The sequence below is a fragment of the Eupeodes corollae genome, chromosome 1 (genome assembly GCF_945859685.1).
Source record: "Eupeodes corollae chromosome 1, idEupCoro1.1, whole genome shotgun sequence".
Classification (NCBI taxonomy): domain Eukaryota; kingdom Metazoa; phylum Arthropoda; class Insecta; order Diptera; family Syrphidae; genus Eupeodes; species Eupeodes corollae.
In genome coordinates this window covers 137,916,363-137,936,894 of record NC_079147.1, presented here as the reverse complement: position 1 = coordinate 137,936,894, position 20,532 = coordinate 137,916,363, and the positions used below count along the sequence as shown (strand labels likewise).

The following is a 20,532-nucleotide window of genomic DNA, read 5'->3' as shown; positions in this document are numbered from 1 at the left end:
TCTAATCAAGTGAACAGAGCTGTATGTATTTTCTTTTAACCAATACTACCTCCATATGTCTCCTTTTTTGCAATGGTTTTGAGAAAGTGTATGAATGAGTTTCAGAATCGCAAAAAGTGTAGAGAACAAAAAAAAAATATCTCTTGTGAAAATGGGATTCAAAATTTTACATCTTTTGCTCCTCATAATTTAAATCAAATTAAATTTGATTTCAGTGCATTTAAATCAACAGTGCATATCATAAACAAGTGATAGTTGTAAAATCTGTAAAAGGACACAAACTTACTAAGTTACTAAGTTAAGAGCAACTCAAAGTGCTGCTTGTCGTTTTGCGTAGGATCAATCTAACGCGATTACACTGTTTATATTTAATTTTGTGTACGCGATTCTTTTATATTCTTGTTGTTTTAATATTAATGAAAATTGTAAAACGTTTTTCTTACAATAAACAGCTCCACAAATCTGTATGTTGTTTTAGTTAACGTGAGTGAGAAATAGATTAAATAATATCTAATGTTGTGAGACGCAAACAACTTTCAATATTTTAACTTTATACACGAGTTTTTAATCAGTTTACAGAAGCTTCCAATCCAAAAAGAACTGATGTATCATGACATTAGGAAAGAAATTAAATACCATTATTTCGTATCCAAGCTCATCAGAGTGGTCAAAATTATGTTGGTGAATATGGTCTTCTTGGGAATGAGGCGTTTTTATTGTTTTTTTTTTTTGTAAGTTGTTTATTTTGGCTAACAGTGCTTTTTTATTACTTTTTTTATGAAACTATGGAATATTAGAAAACAGAAACCAAAATCCAATATCAACAACAAGCCGACTTGTGACTCAGGACAAATTGGTATCTAATACATGCGTGTGTATACATATGTATATAAGTATAAATTAATTAGAAACAATAAATTTAATATTAAACTAATACCTTATATACTGTAGAGTAAATAGTTTTCTCACAATTTACATATAGTTATCAATATATATTTAGTAATAATAATTAAAAAACAAATTAAAATAAAAAAAGATTATCGAGTACTTTTTGTTTCGTATTTTTGTTTTTGTTTTTAATTTTTAATTGTTATTTTTGTTATTAATTTGTTTTTTTTTTTTTTTTTCTATATCGCCGAAAATCTCATTTTATGTTGTTTGTTGTTGGCAAAATAAATTATTAGTTTAATTATAACAAAAAGAAAAAATAATAAAACATTATAAACAATTATTATATTTAAATTAATATTAGACACGACAAGAAACAAGAAAAAGAAGTACTGTTTTTGTATTGTTTGTTTTTTTTTTGATTTGTAAACTTAAGTGGAAAACAAATTTGAGAGAAAGTTAAAACACTAAACGACTTTAACTTCCTTGGCCATTGATAAGTTCATCACATATTTTAACAAGTTCCTCGTTCTCTCGGGTTTTTTGTTGTAATTGCTCGGTCATGGAGGCCCTTGAAATTTCTTCTTTTTTTAGAAGTGCTTTCAGTTTTGTAATTTCCATTGTGTGATTTTTTGTTAAGGATTCGAGTTTTTTATTCGCACTGAAAATATACAAATTAGGTATACAATATTAATTTATTTATTTGATTAGTTAACGAGCAACAAAAGAAAAAACAAATCTTATGAGATTTTACAAAAATGCTAAGATACATTGAGGTGAACCTACTCTATGTTTCAATTAACCTTATTAATATTAAAAGTTAGTTTTTCTAATAAATGCGTTTGATAAACGTGTTTAAAAACATGAACACCCTTTCACTGCTCATCAAACTGTCTTTGTCAATTTATTCAATAAACACAAAATTGTTATCATGGTAAAGCATTCGAAAGCTTCAAATTATAAAAATGTTTTAACAAAATGTGGAGTCAGTAACCGAAATTTTAAAAGCGTCAACTCCAATTTTGGGGCGTCGTAGTATACAACAAAATTTGAGTCTACTATACGTTGTGTGATGTTGCCGTGTCAGTGAGTCACTGGGTATCGAAAATATCGCTGCCATTCAGGCGTCCGTTGCAAATGATTCAAATTAGTCAATTCCACGGCGTTCTTAAGATTTTGACATTGATCAGACAACAATATGGCGTATTTTGTGTAGGTCTCAAGAATTAATGTTGGACCATTTGATGTTGGACCTTTTGAATCGATTAACGTTTTCCGATTGGCTTCTGGAGAAGATGCGCCAAGATCATATGAATTTTATCGAAAAATGAAGAAGCTAATGGAATCATCAATATATTAAATATGAGTTATTGGTCGGTTGGAAATTCACATATTATTCAGAATCATCACCACTTCATCCTTAAAAAAAAGAGGTTGGGATGCGACCCACACTGATAACTTCCCATCCCGACTGTCGATTTGGCTTGCTTAAAATTTTTAAAAAATTTGCGTTCAATTTTTTGTAATTTTATTTTTTTATGAAAAAACGGTCTGTTGGATGTTAAAATAAATATTTTTTGTGAAATAAAATAAGTTTGAAGCCAATATTTTTCGTTTTTGAAAAGCTATTTGAGGCGAAAGTAAATTTTCACCAAGTTTTAGTATTGTTTTTTTTTTAGAGTTTTATTTTTTGTAAAAAAAACTGTCAATTCGATTTTTTTTTTTATTTTATATATAAGATAGAATTAGTTTAAAGCCAATATTTCTTATAAGATAAAATTAGTTTAAAGCCAATATTTCAAATTTTTGAAAAGATATTTGAGTGGAAAATCAATTTTTACCAACTTTTATACAGTTTTTTTAGGTTTTTATTTTTTGTAAAAAAAAACCTGTCAATTCGATTTTTCTCACGATTTGTCCAAATGTTGAAAACCATATTTGTTATAAGTAAAAATTAGTTAGAAGCTATTATCTCAAATTTTTTAAAAGATATTCGAGTCGAAAATCATTTTTTACCAGCTTTTGTTAATTTTTTGTTCGGTTTTTAAATGTTTGTAAAAAAAAGTCCATTCGATTTTTTTCAAAATTTTACTGAATGTTGACAACAATATTTCTTATAAGATAAAATAAAATTGAATCCTAAATTTCAAGTTTTTGAAAAGATATTTGAATCGATATTCAATTCTTACCAATTTTAAGTAATGTTTTTTTCAGATTTTTATTTTTTATAAAAAAAACTGTCAATTCGATTTTTCTCAAAATTTTATCAGATGTCAAAAACATTATTTTTCGTTGCACAAAATTGTTTTGGAGATGAAATTATATTTTAGTCGTAAAATTTTGGAGGTGACAACATTTTTTTTCAGTTTTTTTGATTTATAAAAAAAACCTTTAAGTGGATATCACGTTACAATATATTATATAAAACTTAATTCAAGTCTCTAGCGTTTTTGGTTCGTAAGATATTTAGGGTTAACCAAAATTTTCACCTTCTTTTCAAACTGCTATGGTAAAAAACCAGCCACGCAATTTTCTTGAGAGCCCTTTCTGCATCTTTCTGCTTTATTATCCGTATAAAAAAAATTTATTTGAAATCGATATCTTTTCTGTTTCTTGAGCTATGGACGACGAAAAAAACGTCGCGAAGGTACGTACACACGCACGCACAGACATCTTTCTAAAAATCTTTTATTTCGACTCTAGGGACCTTGAAACGTCGAGAAATGTAAAAATTTTCAATTTGACAAATCGGACCCATTACAATAACTTCCTATGGGAAGTTAAAAATAACTCTTTGGTGCGGTTAGCATGCCGTCAGCGTTATTGTACCATATTTCTTCTTCGATGATAAGGATTGTCACGTTACTCGTTATCCCGCTATGATTATCAATTCGCCTGAATTAGAATATATGGATTTGGACATGTGGTTTCAACAGGGGTGGAATCGGCTAAGGTGATTGTTGATAAATGACAATCAAAATGATCGAATTTGATCTGCCTAAGGTGATAGTCAAATTGATACGTAAAAAGCTGTCACAAAAAAATGTGATTTTAAAATATGTTTATTCCGAATAGAGCTACCAGACGCTTACATAAACGACTGGAAAATTTTCTTAGTTCACTTTGTTTCTTTAAACAAAAACACATTCATGTGACCGACTAAGCTGACGTCATTTGAAAAAAGAAAAGTAAGAATTTTATTCAAAATCAGCCAGTTTGATATTTTGATTAGACATTTTATAAGAATCAAATTAAAATTTCACCAAGGTAACAACGAATTTTGACAATTTGAATCTGAAATTGTTCAATCGAATTGAATTGAGTTGAATCATCTTACTGAACATCAAAAACTCAATTTGAACATCAAAAAAATGATAGTCAACTATCACCGCAGATAATAAATTTATACAGATGTCTCATCCCAGCAGAAAAAAATGAAACATTTCTCTTAACAGACAAGAGCTTTTAAAAATAAAGCTGAGAAAGCTCTTTTTGCCTTTTTAAACTTTTCTCTTTTCATTTGTCATTTTGTTTGCCAATGAATACAAAAACAAAGTTTGCTCCGTTGCAAACAAATGCATATCTTGGTGCGCGTTTTGGTGCGTAAAAGAATAAAGGGGTGATAATGTTGGATCTTTTTTTTGTTTATTTTTTAGTGAATGTCAGATTGTTAATTGTCCGGTAAGGAGAATAGAAGAAGTTGCTTATGTATTGCTATATGAAAATATTGTTTGGGCAAGTAGGGACAAGTGAATGTGCAGATGATTTGGTTTCTGTGTTTTCTAATTTTTACACTTCCCATAGGAAGTTATTGTAATGGGTCCGATTTGTCAAATTGAAAATTTTGACATTTCTCGATGTTTCAAGGTCCCTAGAGTCGAAATAAAAGATTTTTAGAAAGATGTCTGTACGTGCGTGTGTACGTACGTTTGCGACGTTTTTCTCGTCGTCCATAGCTCAAAACCAGAAGAGATATCGACTTCAAATAAATTTTGTTATACAGATAAAAAAGGCAGAAAGGCAAACAAATATGTTTTTTGAAAAAATCCATTTTTTTTAATCAAAAAAAGCTTAAAAAAAATTGTCATCTCGAAAATTTTACGAATACAAAATTATTATTTTATCTCCAAACCAATTGTGTGCAACGAAAAATAAAGTTATTATTTTTGAGAAAAATCTAATTAAAAATTAAAAGACAACTCAATAAAAGTTGGTAAAATTTTATTTTCGACTCAAATATCTTTTCAAAAATGTGAGATCATTCTGAAAAATTTTGAGAGAAATCAAAATTGACAGTCTTTTTTACAAAAAATAAAAAAAAAACTAAACAAGAAAATTAATAAAATTTAGCAAAATTTTATTTTCGACTCAATACAATTTTAAGAAAAATCGAATTGAAAGTTTAAAAAAAAAGTTAAAACCTAACAAAAAAAAAAAACAATTCTAAAACTTCGTAAAAACTTACTTTCGTCTCAAATAGCTTTTAAAAATTAAAAATATTGTCTTCAACCCTTTTTTGTTTCACAGAAAATATTGTTTTCGATAATTAGCAGTTTTTTTTTATTAAAATCTAACATTCCGTTTTTCATAAAAAAATAAAATCTACAAGAAATGGTACACAAATTTTGTAAAAATTTGTGTTCGTTTCTTGATATCTCTCAAATTCAAATTCATCCAATTTGTAAAAATTTAAGAAATGCTACTAAAATTGGTACAAATTTGTTTTCGACTAAAAGTCTATTTAACGAAACTAGATTTTCAAACTAAAATATGTATTTCCTTATATTAAATATTGTTGGTTATTTTAAAATTTGTAAAAATAATTAAACTAACGAGATGGGAAGTAATCAGTGTGGGCCGCATCCGAGCCTTCTTTTTTAATATCAGACAGACAATAATGGTAGATTATAAGCTTGTAAAAACAAAATAACGGTTCTTTTCTGGAGCAATACAAAAATATGACAAATCGAAAATCTAAAATAAACATGTTACAGAAAATAAGTCGACTTAAAAAGAGTAAAAAAAAGGCTTTGGTATGATGAAAAGAATTCTCTCGAAAGAGAAATCGATTTAACGGAAGGTATAAATCAAAACACCAAGACTTTTGCGAAACTTATTTTATCGCAAACGTTCGTCCTGCGGTTTCAACTTTCTCAGAGATCAACTTGGATTACACTTGCCCCATCCATCTTCCTTACATGGACATTACAATATATAATACCTATAGAATTTAACTGAAGTCTCTAGCGTAATTTGTTCGTGAGATATTTAGGGTTAACCAAAATGTTCACCTTTTGTTTTAACTGCTATTGTAAAAAAAACACCCACGCTATTTTCTTGAGATTCCTTTCAGAATCTTTCTACATTATTATCTGTATAACAAAATTTGAAGTCGATATCTCTTCTGGTTCTTGAGCTATGGACAGCAAAAAAACGCCGCGAACGTACGAACTTAGGTACACACGCACAGACATCTTCCCAAAATGCTTTTATTTCCACTATAGTGACCCTGAAACGTCGAGAAATGTCAAAATTTTCAATTTGACAAATCGGACCCATTACAATAACTTCCTATGGGAAGTTAAAAATAAGATCAGTTTTTTCAAACTAGAAAACAAATGTTATTTTAATTTTTGACACATTATGTACAATGAGGTACATAAATGTACATTGAACATATGTAGGTACCTCATCATACAATTGACACCAGTTAACAACACTTCATCACGTTTAAAAACATATAAAACAGAAAAATGTATTTCTGGAGATTTTACAAAATTGAAGAAAAAGATGAATTTATAAAAAAAAATCAACATGAATGCACGCAACTAGCATTTACATATCCGATTATAAGAACTCGAGCTATAAGACAACCTTATCCTAGCTTTGTTTTTATTTCCAAAGACAACTGTAAATATTTTTTTCTCGTCGTCGACAAGCGATCAATTTCCTGCACCTATTTTCAACGTATCACCACCAGCCACACCAAACCACAAAAAATCAAAATAAAACGAGTTTTGTTTTCATTTGTGAAGAATGATCATGGTGTTTTATGTGTTACTGTGCATTAGGATTATGAGAGGAAAAGAACATACAAAAATGATCAGATTTTTCTTTGCCTTAGTTTTCATTCATAGGAAAGGAGACAAGCAACATAGCTTTCGTGTATTCATTTAGTAAATGTGTTGAACTTTTTGAAAAAGCTCTTTTTTTGGTTAATTTCGGTTTCATACATCATTTCTCGCCATAAGGGTGAGACATCTGTATATTTATTATCTGTGCTATCACCTTAGCCGATTCCACCCCAGAAAGTTTGAGCTCAAGAAATGGACCAGTCGATTCGCCGCCTCGTTCTTGCGAATTTACGCCTGTAGACTATTTTCTATGGGGCTACATTAAATCATTGGTTCATGCCAACAAGTCGACTTCGCCACGTTGAAAAAGCCATTTCGTCAAAAAATGTGTGACCGAATCATCGAAAATTGGGTCCAACCGATCGAACGCTGCCAACGTGCCCGCGGTAGCCATATGAACTAAATTGAGTTTTATTTATAAATGTTTAAATTTTACTTCAAGCCGATAATAGGCCTTTGAAAATGTATAAAATGGTTTGCATTTTATTTAAAAAAGAAAAAAGTTAATAAGTTCTTATGGGAAAACTTAAAACATAGTCAACTTGTTTTTGTAACATTCAATTCTTTTATAGGTAAAATCAATAAATTTTTAAAACTTACATTTCCAATTGCTGCATGGCATGATTTTTCATTTTTTCGTACCGCTGTTCCTGTAACCTAAGGTTTTCCAGATTTTGTCGTTTTTCAGCCAGTAATGCTTCTTCACTACTTTTAAGTTGAGCTGTCATTTCCTTGCTCTTTTCATATTTTCTGTAAAAAAAGTGTAAAGTTAGTTAGAAAACTTTATAATAAAAACATGTAAGCAAAATTGGTGTTGATCACAATGAGAAAGAGATTACGAGTGAAAAATAATCAATATAACAAATAACAAACCAAGTTTTATAATCTGCTTTGGTTTTAAGCTTTACAAATGCTGACGCGTTATGGGCTAGGGATTTTCACATGAATGGTTGTCAAATTTGTTAACCACTGATCAAGCGATTCCAATAAGTTTTAAAAAAATATAATGTATTTCGCAGCCTAGGTAAAATAAAATCAATTTTCTTAAGGGTGGAGCTTTGTATGGGAAGAAAATTTTGATCTTTAAACGGTAACAAACAAAACTGTTAATACTTTTCTTTGCGATGGTAAATATTAATCAAATTAAGGTTTATTTATTTTCGCATGTAAACAATTCAACAATTTAAAGTTATTTTCTGTTAAACAACTTAAAAAAAGAAACTTGCAGAACAGATACAAAACTGGTGACAATAGCAAATTTAAGATTGTTTTTCATTGTAAACTATTTGCATTTGTACAACGGTTTGAACAAAGATTACCGATAATTACGGAACATATAAACGGTGATTTTTTAAGAGCTTGAGAACTTTTAAAAAAAAAAACGCATCAAATTTGCAAAATCTCATCGATTCTTTATTTGAAACGTTAGATTGGTCCATGACATTTACTTTTTGAAGATAATTTCTTTTAAATGTTGACCGCGGCTGCGTCTTAGGTGGTCCATTCGGAAAGTCCAATTTTGGGTAACTTTTTCGAGCATTTCGGCCGGAATAGCCCGAATTTCTTCGGAAATGTTGTCTTCCAAAGCTGGAATAGTTGCTGGCTTATTTGTGTAGACTTTAGACTTGACGTAGCCCCACAAAAAATAGTCTAAAGGCGTCAAATCGCATGATCTTGGTGGCCAACTTACCGGTCCGTTCCTTGAGATGAATTGTTCTCCGAAGTTTTCCCTCAAAATGGCCATAGAATCGCGAGCTGTGTGGCATGTAGCGCCATCTTGTTGAAACCACATGTCAACCAAGTTCAGTTCTTCCATTTTTGGCAACAAAAAGTTTGTTAGCATTAAACGATAGCGATCGCCATTCACCGTAACGTTGCGTCCAACAGCATCTTTGAAAAAATACGGTCCAATGATTCCACCAGCGTACAAACCAGTTCTTGAACGGCTTCTGGTTGCTCTTCACTCCAAATGCGGCAATTTTGCTTATTTACGTAGCCATTCAACCAGAAATGAGCCTCATCGCTGAACAAAATTTGTCGATAAAAAAGCGGATTTTCTGCCAACTTTTCTAGGGCCCATTCACTGAAAATTCGACGTTGTGGCAGATCGTTCGGCTTCAGTTCTTGCACGAGCTGTATTTTATACGGTTTTACACCAAGATCTTTGCGTAAAATCTTCCATGTGGTAGAATAACACAAACCCAATTGCTGCGAACGGTGACGAATCGACATTTCACGGTCTTCAGCAACACTCTCAGAAACAGACGCAATATTATCTTCTGTACGCACTGTACGCATTCGTGTGGTTGGTTTAATGTCCAATAAAGTAAACTGAGTGCGAAACTTGGTCACAATCGCATTAATTGTTTGCTCACTTGGTCGATTATGTAGACCATAAATCGGACGTAAAGCGTTTCGCGCGTTGCTCGTTAGTAAGTCTATTCATGATGAAATGGCAAAGCATACTAAGCATCTTTCTCTTTGACACCATGTCTGAAATCCCGCGTGATCTGTCAAATACTAATGCATGAAAATCCTAACCTCAAAAAAATCACCCTTTATGTACTCTTTTAAAGAGTTAAAAGTAAAACAAAAATATAAAAGAAAGTAATTGAGTACTTCTAATGGAAGGATTAACTCGATTTATAATTGAGCTTAAAAACGAATCTTACGGCATTGAAAAGAGAGAAAAAAAAAGCTTGTGGTTAAAGCCATTCATCAGATGACAGTATATTATTATTATTACTATATTTTATTAAATAGTAATTATAACTACAAGGTAATAAACATAAAACAAGGAGAAAGCCTAGCTGCGAAGACTATCGGCTCTGCTTGTTATTAAAATTTGTATACATTTAAGTTAAGGGTTGTAAGAAATTAATTTACATTTTCGATATGGTGGAGTTTTTTTAATACGTCATAGATCGATATATTTTTGAAAATTGATGAAAGAGCCGGTTTCGATGATTGACAGTTTTCGAGGAGGTGAGTTAAGCTCATGGTTGTATTGCAATTGGAGCATATCGGTGGATTGTTTTTGTTTAGAAGGTGTTTGTGAGTTGCTGAGGTGCGACCAAGTCTTAAGGGGATGTAGTTAGAGATTTTTTGTTTTGATACGTTTGTAGGGTAGGTTTTATGTTCGTTTACTTATAGGCTCCATTCGATTTCTTGTTTTCTTCTCAAGGTGTTCAGTATTTGGATTTTCAGGTCTTTTTTGGTGCATATATTGAATTTATACACTGGTGATTTGTTGGTAGAGGTTACTACTTTATCAGCTTCTTTGTTTCCACGTATATTAGATTGTCCTGGAGTCTACATCAGTTTTATTTTATTCGGCTTCATTATTATCTTGTTTCTTATCGCGGAAATAAGATTTGAATCGTTGTTTGGATTTGTAACTGCTTTCAGGACTGATATGCTATCAGAGCATATTACGAACTTGTCCTTGAAATTCCCTATTGATTTGGCTGCTTGCAGAATAGTAAAGGCTACTGCGGTGAAAATAGAAGCATATTCCGAGAGGATGTCATTATTGAGGATTTGGCCATCTTCAAATGTGACTGCAAACGATGTATTATCTTTTGATTTGGATCCATCAGTGAATATAAATTTCCAGCCTTTAGTTTTAAGTTCTAATGAGATACTTGAGAACAGTGATTGGTATACTGTATTGCTTGTATTTGTCTTACTGTAGTAAGCAAGGCTCAATACAAATGAATTGGCTTTTGCGGTGAAAATAGAAGCATATTCCGAGAGGATGTCAATATTGAGGATTTGGCCATCTTCAAATGTGACTGCAAACGATGTATTATCTTTTGATTTGGATCTATCAGTGAATATAAATTTCCAGCCTTTAGTTTTAAGTTCTAATGAGATACTTGAGAACAGTGATTGGTATACTGCATTGCTTGTATTTGTCTTAGTGTAGTGAGCAAGGCTCAATACAAATGAATTGGCTTTTATATTCCATGGAAGATATGATAAAGTTGAGTTTTTTTTGTAGTTTTTATTGGTATATCCATTTCTCGAGCTTTGTCGAGGATTGTTTTCAAAGCAGATAGAATACGTTTCTTGCACTTTAGGTTCATAGCTTGATGAATGTCTTTATCGATAACTGAAGTTCGAGATGATTTGTTGGAAACGTTGGATGACAGTATAGTTTTCTTATACATTGACGCAAAATTAGTAGATATTTTGTGGGGACTTTCATTTACATATTTGTACAAATGTTGGCAGAATGTTTTCGAATTGGACATTTTAGCTGTTCCAAGTCCAGCAGCTTTGTTCCATACACTGTTGACTTCAAATAGCTTACAAGAAAGTCGCACACACAAACAAATCAGGCGAGCGGGACGGTTATACGATTTCTGCGCTACAAGCAATTCATTGGTTGCAAACATTTTGCGTTATATATCAATGGTTCCGGGGCGTATTACATGTTGCACCGTCTTGCTGGAACCGCATAAACTAGTTTAAATGTTTGTAACGCTCGACTTTATATGAAGCCCTACGTCGCTACTCCCATCCAAACCGTAAACTTCTATTGAATCACGTAGGATAAACTAACAAACATAACGAAGATTTTGTTTATTTACGTCGCCATTCAGGTAAAAACAAACCTCATCTGTAATCATAATCGAGTCTACCTTAAATGGTGGTTTGTTATAATACTGAAAAAAAAATTGCATCTTTCCTTTTTCCAAAGCAGCATGATTGGTTTCCCGAACTCAAATATAAATGGGCGTTATGATTTTTAAAAATCGTTTCTAATTTTCGAACGCATTTTGTAGATGCAATCAATTCAAAAAATGAAGTTAGCTTCTTCAAGGGTAGAAAGTCTGTGATAAACATAATAATGTATAAAACAAAAGGAGAACTATTTCAGTTTCCCTATAGAAGAAAATTGCTGATCGTAAGATTTGAGGGCCTTTTGACTCATACCACTTGTATGAGCGAGTTAATAATGAAAGTTCTAGTTGTTATAGTCTGGAACAACGAAAGTTTTCATTTTGTGCTGGTTCTTTACATATGTCGAGATTTCAAAAAGACCCATCCCGATATGAGCAAACACATAGAAGTTTGGCAATTCGTCTAGAAGAGTACCAATTTAAGGAAGGTAAGTAATGGATGGGTTCTCAACAGCTTAAAAGCATACAGATGCAGAACCATATGGTATAATACCATCTGAGCACCAGAAAGCATTGCCAATTCCTTAAATCTAGTCCATATCTCTTGAGTATGGAGTGAAGATAGTCAAGAAAGGACATACAACACCGAAGTCTTGGTCAAAACGTCACCATCGACAGACGTAACTTTGAGGTAGTCAAGGACTTCGTCTACCTAAGCTAAGCTGTAAACACAGAAAACAACACCAGCGCTGAGATCAAACGCAGAATAACTCTTACCAGCCGCTGTATCCTTTGGCTAAGAAAGCAATTGAGTGGTAAAGTCCTCTCTCGAGGGACCAAAGTGTCGCTATATAAGACCCTTATCACCTCCGTCCTGCTATACGGTGCAGAAGCATGGACTATGACAAAAGCGACCTTGGGTCGGTTCGAGAGAAAAGTTTTTTGTGTGATCTACGGTCCCGTATGCATCGAAGGGGAGTGGAGGAGAAGATGGAGGGACGAGCTGTACGGGCTGAACAGCGACGTAGACTTAACCAGAAGGGTAAAAGTTAAATGACTAAGATGGCTGGCTCACGTAGAGCGCATGGAAACCAATGCTCTGTCCCGGAAAATCTTCGAATCCACACCCACAGGACAGCGCAGTAGAGGAAGACCGCGAATCGGGTGGCGCGCACAAGTGGAAAGTGATCTCACCCAACTTGGAGCTAGGGACCAAGCTAGATGGAGAAGTTTGTTGCGTGAGGCCCTAGTTCACACAGGACTGTAGCGCCACCTTAAGTAAGTAAGTAAGCCTATGCAATCATTTTTAGGGAACCATCTTAAGACCCTAGGAGAACTCTTACAAAGCGCTCTTAATAATGTGGATGTCAACCCACACAAAAGCGATTTATTTCTATTCTTCAGAACGTATAAAAAGTCTAATACAAACCCTCGAACCAATCCAATTCTTTACAAATAAAACTTATAAAGGGGTTCCTGGAGTCGTGTGCTTTGAACGGATATGTGAACTTAGTCTCTCGTTGCGTCTTAATCTAATCACTGCCTTTTGGCTGAAAGAAATCGTGATATCAACCTATGATATGCGAGTTTTCTCAGATAGTCGGGCCGCTATCAAATCTCTGGGCTCTCTATAAAGAATACCAACATCAGGTGGAATAATATAACCACCTGTGAAGCTACCAAGAACATTAAGCCTACTCTAGATTTATAGCGCTCAAGGTGCTTGATATCTCTAAGCAGATTGGACATAAGCTTGATAATTGGCGTCATAATCGGAAACTGTCTAATGGGAACTGACTTTTGCAGAAACTGTATAGATGAGGAAGACAGTTCCTCACCACATCTGTATCTACCTTGCTTTAGCTCAAAAACGTAGGTACCACCTAGGATAATTTGTGTATAATTATCTGAAATACTGATATCATTAGTCTTTTACGTTTCCTTAGAAAGTCTAATTGGTTCATGAGCTTAGGAGAAAGCCTCAAGATTTATGTGGTACCACAAAGGGCAAAGCACTGGCCCAAGTGTGTCCTACTCCATCCCGGACAGCCGCTTTAACCTAACATCAAAAACAAGGTTAATATGGCAGCTCTGAGCTAAGCAGATGAGAGAGAAAATTACAAAGCTTTACAATCTTTTCCTTGTTGAATTAAATGAATAGGGGCTAAATAACATGTGGTCCAACCAAGATGGAGCAACGCCTCAAAGCTACATGTGAAATTTTGAGGGCTGCTTTCCAAGTCACCTAGTACCTTGCAAGATGTGCTTATTTCAGAAAATTATATGTGGAATTGGTATTAAAAGTCATAAGTGATTGTGATGTTATCAAGTCAGTGACTATCATCGAGCTCTGCAAGGTGGTTCAGTCCATTAAACAATTCTTAATAAGAATTGCCAGTTTTTAATAAGAGTTTACTGCTATTATCAACTTAACCAGTTCCACCTGTGAAGCTTTTGTTTTGATAAAACGATTCCACGTCTAAAAGCTAAAGACTCTGGAACTCTCACAGAAATTTGTCTCGAGAACCGTAATTACTTTTGGAAAATAGTCAGAGTAACAACTTTAGCACCTATATAAAAAAAAATCCTATTCCTTACTCTTTCAAATATGACGTAATTTTTGAAAGCATACATATGTACATAACAATCTGTGTAAAAATAAGAACAACTCCTACACCATAAGAAGAGTATTTAATGCTTATCCTCATGAAAGTCTTAATCGATCTGACCCCAGCTTCAATTAGTTAATTAAATACTTAACTATGCTAAAAATAAAAACTGGAAAACATACTTACACATGCAAATCAGAAAAAGTTGTTTCTAAAGAGGTTAAATGATGATAATTAGAATCCCGATCAGCTTTAACTTCTGTTAGTTGTTTCTCGTAATTCTGTAATATATGTTCTTTTTCTGATATAAGTTCAGCGATGGCTTTTTCATATGCTTCAATCACACCACTATAAAAAAAAATCAATTTAAAAATAATAATGTTAGTATTTTCTAAGTATGGTTTATAATATACACTAACTTCATTTTGGCAATTGCTTTATCTTTTTCTGTTATCCTTTTGATTAATGCTTCTTCACGTTGTTCAGCTTCTTTCAGTTTTTTTTCGATATCCTCTGTTTTGAGACTAAAAATAGAATAAACAAATTAAAAAATCATCTTTTCATAACATATTTTAAAAACTCACACTTCATTTTTGATTTTCTTCTCTAGTTCATCCATTTTGAAATTTTGTTTTTTATCAGATTGTGTGCTGTAAAAATAATACAAAAGAAAATATGTTTAAAACACGCAATTCAAATACATTCTTAAGCAGCTTACTCAATTTCTTCGATGGATTTGGTATCGTTTTCAATTTTCATGTCCTGCATCACGTCGACACTCATTTTGACATTCTTCTGAAATAATTAATATAAAATCGTATTTTTATTTAACATAGTTTTGCTATTAAGGAATTTTCAATCCATATTATAAAATTGTTGATTTTCTGAAACCCAAGAAATGAAAAAAACAAACACGCAGTCAACACAGATATAGAATATAGCTTCAAGTTTCTTATTTGCTCAGTTGATTTAAGACATCAGCTATGTCTTCAAGAAAAAAAGTTTTGATACTATAAGTTCTTTTCTAATTTTTCCAAAGATGAGCTTAAAATTAATAAAAAAAAGCATAGAAAAATGCACAAAGAGTAATTAGGTTCAAACTAGCGTCATTGTCGTTTACTCCACGCTCTTGCTTTTTATCTACATAGTCATACCCTATACAAACAAAAGTAAAAGACCTTTCTCCTTCTAAGATTTTGTTTTCGTTTAAAAGAAGGTTAAGAGCAGTTAATAAAAATAATTTTGCCGAATTTATCCTTGCAAAAAGGACGAATTTACAATAAAAAAAAGACACCCGTACTTAATCTAGAGAAAAGTAAGTGTATTAAAAAAACATTGCGTTTCATGCCGCTAGATTTAAAGAAAGTGCTTCCAGATGCAGATAATGAATAACTGTCGTATTTGGGTGAAATTTTTTAATGGATTTATTATAAGAAAAATATTAAAAGCAAAGCCACTCTGCATAAAGCATTTAAAAATGTTTTTTTTTTTTTTTATTTAAAAAGCTAAGCTTTAATAAAATTGGGAGCGTATTTTTTTGTGTGTATTTAATGACAATTTCAACATGTCCAAATTAAACGCAACTTTATGTTTAGTTTTCTACAAACCTTCCTAAAACAACAAAACAAACAGCATGGAAATCGGCTTACCCGTTCTTGAGAAGAAATCTGTGCACAGTTCTGAAAACAGAATAGAAGACTTGTTTTGATAAAATTAGGAAAACTGACATTTTTTTCAGATGTATTTTATGGATTAAAAGCTTAAGCAAGATAAGATTCTTATTTAGTCTCCAAAAAATTTAATTCTTGTTTGGTATACTCTCTTTGACAACACAAAATCTCAGATTACCGAATTAAATTAAAATCAGTTTTGCTTTTTTATTTTGGAAACTGATATTTTGCTTTTACTATATAAGGGTTTTCAATAGAGCCTTGACAGCTCTGAATTTAAGTTGTGAACGCACCTTTTCAATAATAATAGAACTGTTAATGTCAACTTACTCAGTAAACTCAACGTTTTTTCATCATGGTAAACTACACGAACGAGCAACGTCTGCAAATCATATAAATTTTCCACCGCAATTCGGACTAATTGGCGAAGTTCAATTTTAGCGCAATGGGCCCTACTATAAGCATAATATCTGTTAATGTCAGGGTTAACGGTTGTTAATACACATTTGCTTCATGAGCCAGCCCATACAAAATAATTGTTTGGCGCAGTGGCGTTATTTGGCCATTTTTTCGTCGAAAATAACGATCGTCACGTTAATGTGAATGACCAGTGTTATCGCACCGAATTGGAAAATATGGACTTGGATAGCATGATTTTAACAGGATGGAACCAAAAGGAACACAGCATACCTTTTAATCGATTTATTGACGGCCACAACTACAAACAAAAAATAACAAACATTAACAAATGAATGGCTGCACATGGTCCTAATATTGTTCACAACATTCCTGCTGTGTTTTACGGTATAAACATCAATAATAACTTAATAACGGGTTATAAATTTTGCGGTTTCAAAAGGATAGGCCTGGAATTCGACATCTGTCAAACTAAGTTGTTAAACCAATTTTTTTATGTGAAAGTCTGACATTTACGAAAATAGATCGCTTAACAATAGCACAACGCATGAAAGTTGTTAAAACCTACTACAAAAATGGTGATTCTGTTCTGTTACAAATCGTGCTTTAAGAGGTGATTATGGTTTACTTAATCGTCCAACTACGCAAGCAATTGGCAAATTGTGAAGAAATTTGAAGGGTCTGGATTGGTTAAAGATGTCGTAAGGCCTGTGCATCACCATTTTGCTCGTACCACTGAAAATATCGCTGCTGTAAGTAAAAGTGTTGCCGAGGACCAGAATTTGTCGATTCCTTGTCGTTCTCAAGAATTAGGACTGTCTTCGGCACATTATGGCGTATTTTGCATTTGTATCTACACCTACACCTATGTACATCCATATAAAGACCAGCTCACCCAACAACTGAAGCCAGCGACGAAGCACATTTCTCACTCGGTGGGTATGTAAATAAACAAAATTGTCGTATTTGGGGTTCTGAGAATCCTCCAGTAATCGAAGAGAGGCCACTAAATCCATAAAAGGTCACTTTTTGGTGCTATCTTTGGGTGATTGGACCTTACTTCTTCGGAAACGACGATGGACCAATTGTCACCGTCAATTCGGAGTGTTATGGTCTATGATAACCAACTTGCATGCTATTAAGGAATACGACTTGGAGAATATATGGTTTCAACAGTGCCACATGATACACAACTCGTGCGAATATGGATTTGTTGGAAGAGACATTTCCAGGCCGCGTAATTTCTCGTCGGGGCGATATCAACTGGACACCAAGATCATGTGATTTGTAACCGCTGGCCTTATTTTGTGAACTACGCGAGAAACCGTGTTTATGCAGATAATACTTAAACTCTTGAGCTCTCGAGAACCAACATTTGTCAAGTTATGGCAATTAATTAATTAATCAATTACCGCCATCGATGCTTGCAACAATTTGAGTAGTGGTCTTATAAATGATGTTGTATTTCACACATAATGTCAACGTTCAAACTTTTGAATAAAAAAGGAATATCATGAACAAAAATGTTGGATGTGTTTTATTTAATTTTACTTTTGAAATGGATAACCCTGTGTAGTAGACTGAGTTTTCTGATTAAAATTGGTCAACACCAAATTATTTTCACATTTTTTACACACTGAAAAGGCCATTACAGAATACACCAAACTATAAAAACAGAAAATTAATTTTAAATTAAACAAGGGACGCACATTCTTGTTCTGATTCCAGAACAAATAGTCTGAGCTAGCGATTTTGAGGTGCAAGAAGAATACTGCTAAAAATGTACAAGTCTTGAGATTAACACATTCTGGTTTTGTACATGTTTAAAAACAAGTCATGTCAAGTCATGTTTTTGAAAAATTAACTTTAAGCAAGTGCTGATCGAAATAATGTTCGATTTTTTTGTAAATACTAAAATACCTCTCGTGCAAACGACATTTTTCCCGAAATACCAACAGCATTTCGTTTGAAAAACAATTTAAATCCTTGCCAAAATGTCTGGGTTCCAATTGCCGACTTTATCAACTTATTTATTTCTTATCCTTTCCCAGAAACTAACAAATTCTAAAAGGTTTTCAAAATGACGATTTAGATCCAACAATTAATTTTAAATGCAATGCATTCTCCTCTAATATGCACAAAGGAATGGTTGACTTTTTCGTGTAAGTTAATAAACCTTCGTTTGTGAACTCAATTAGTTGCGAATAGTTCTGTTTACTTGACGATAAAATGAAATAGCATTTTTGTTTTGTATTAAAACTGGAATCAAATATGTAAACTTTTGGACTTGATATTTTACTTAAATTCTTTAAAACAAAATTATAAATGGAATCTATTAACTACTAACATACGTATGTTTCGATTAGGACATCTTCTTGTAGAGAAAGACACATTTGAAACGATATATTCCTATCCTTTAATATACACCGGCGGCGCGGCATTCTTGACTCTCGACTCCGGGTGTAATGACCTATTCGGATATTTAATGATGTCTTAACAAAACTGTTTATGTATATTTTTCGAAATGTTTGTATAAAGCTAAGGTACTTCCATTAGGAAGTAAGGAAACGCTTTCACAAAATATCATTTTACTCCCATAATTCGAAACTAATCAATAACCTTTGTCCTCTCAATAGCTTAGTTTAGGTGGTAAGTATGAATGTCTAGCCTTATCAATAACCAATGTCTTTATCTATATGGACGATTAAAGAAAAACAAAATAAACATTAAAATGTTGTTTAGAATAATAATCTTACTTTAATGCTCCTTGCTGTGAGTTGAATGGGTTTCTGCTGTTTTTGTTGTCTTCGTTCCTCAATAATTGGTTTTGGTTCTTCTGCTTGTTTAGCTTGAATTAACCCGTTCTCCAGTTGAAATGATCTATTGCTATCATAAAAATGTTCTTCCTCTTCATTTGCTGGACTTAGGCGATTTTGAATGTTGAATTCCTGCTGAAGTTGCCTATCACTTGACCACGATGACGAAGAGGCTGCAGATAATGATGCTGCTGTTGCTGCTGCTGATGATGATGATAGTGTAGAAGAACCTGCTTTCACCGGTAGATTAACAGGCACTGAATGACCCAATAGTGGGTCGAATCTCAATAGCAATGAACTTCGATCGCCTTCCACACCATTGCCAGTGCCTTTGGTTAGTAAATAATCAAAGTCGGATGGATTAAGAAAAACTAAAAAAAAAATACAACAACCAAGAGTTATTTTTCGAATTTTGTTCGAGTTTATATTCAACGCGACCGCGACGCGACGTTGCTGTTTATTCTCAACTAACAAAAATAATATTAAGTTTTTATCAGCATTAATTAATATAGAAATATATTTTTTTATTTATTCTTTCTGTGCCGCCAAACAAAAACAAATCAAGGAAAAGAACCGACTTAAGCTTAAAAGAAATATTAAAAAACCGAAGACTTTGAAAATGGGGAGGAAGAAAAAAACAAAATAAACTATGACTAAGACGTGCGGTGTAAGCAGCAATTGATTTCGTAGTTTTTGCCCCCTACCGTATCTTATTCGGTACTCAACACACCACTGACTCACTTGTGCCTTGCCTTGGCTTCTTTAATTGAAAAAACTGCAAAAAATATTGTATCGACAACAATTACACTGGGCTTCTTCGTCTTGGACAGATGGGCTTTGTTTTATGGAATTTATCGAATTTTTTAGCATTGGAATGCATCAGTTATACACCAAAATGATGGAAATTTTGTGAAAACTATTTCACGACACGATATATACGAATTAACGATGTGTCACACACACAAAACACAACTTAAAAGAAATTTAGAATGGTTTTTCTCCAGCCATAGTAGCAAAGCCAGTAGAGTAACAATCAAAAGTCACTCTCTCTTGAATCAGACTTCTCTCGACTATGACTATGACTACGACTACGACGACTACAACGACTACGGACTACGGCGTATGGAATTATTGAAATCCAAAGAAAAATAATAAAATACACATTTGACTTCTCTGTCTGGTTTTGTGCTGTGGGTTGCATGGCCATGGCACGTGGGAGAGCTGTCTCTTTCTGCCTGCGCATGAAAAATACGACGACGACGACGACGACGACGAACGTACGTACGTACGTACGCAGAGAAGATGAGGAAAAGCACCCATTCTCCATTCAACTTCAACGTCAGTCCCCATTCCCATTTCCGTGCGACACA

At 33.0% G+C, this 20,532-nt stretch overlaps 1 protein-coding gene across 4 annotated transcripts in view; it reads right to left on the bottom strand.

The window, feature by feature from the left end:
- Positions 1-1,211: 1,211 nt before the first annotated feature.
- The window catches only part of LOC129942876 (transforming acidic coiled-coil-containing protein 2), a 67,947-nt gene continuing 48,626 nt past the window's right edge, over positions 1,212-20,532 (bottom strand). For 2 of the 4 annotated variants that reach the window (XM_056051994.1, XM_056051991.1), the window contains exons 6-13: positions 19,103-19,533; positions 15,867-15,938; positions 14,978-15,054; positions 14,844-14,909; positions 14,679-14,783; positions 14,446-14,607; positions 7,623-7,772; positions 1,212-1,549 (exon numbers count right to left, since the gene is read on the bottom strand). In XM_056051994.1, the coding sequence (XP_055907969.1) occupies positions 1,366-1,549; positions 7,623-7,772; positions 14,446-14,607; positions 14,679-14,783; positions 14,844-14,909; positions 14,978-15,054; positions 15,867-15,938; positions 19,103-19,533 (1,247 nt within the window). In that variant the 3' untranslated portion in view covers positions 1,212-1,365. The remainder of the gene's footprint in view (positions 1,550-7,622; positions 7,773-14,445; positions 14,608-14,678; positions 14,784-14,843; positions 14,910-14,977; positions 15,055-15,866; positions 15,939-19,102; positions 19,534-20,532) is intronic. The other 2 variants (XM_056051992.1, XM_056051993.1) reach the window with 2 other exon arrangements.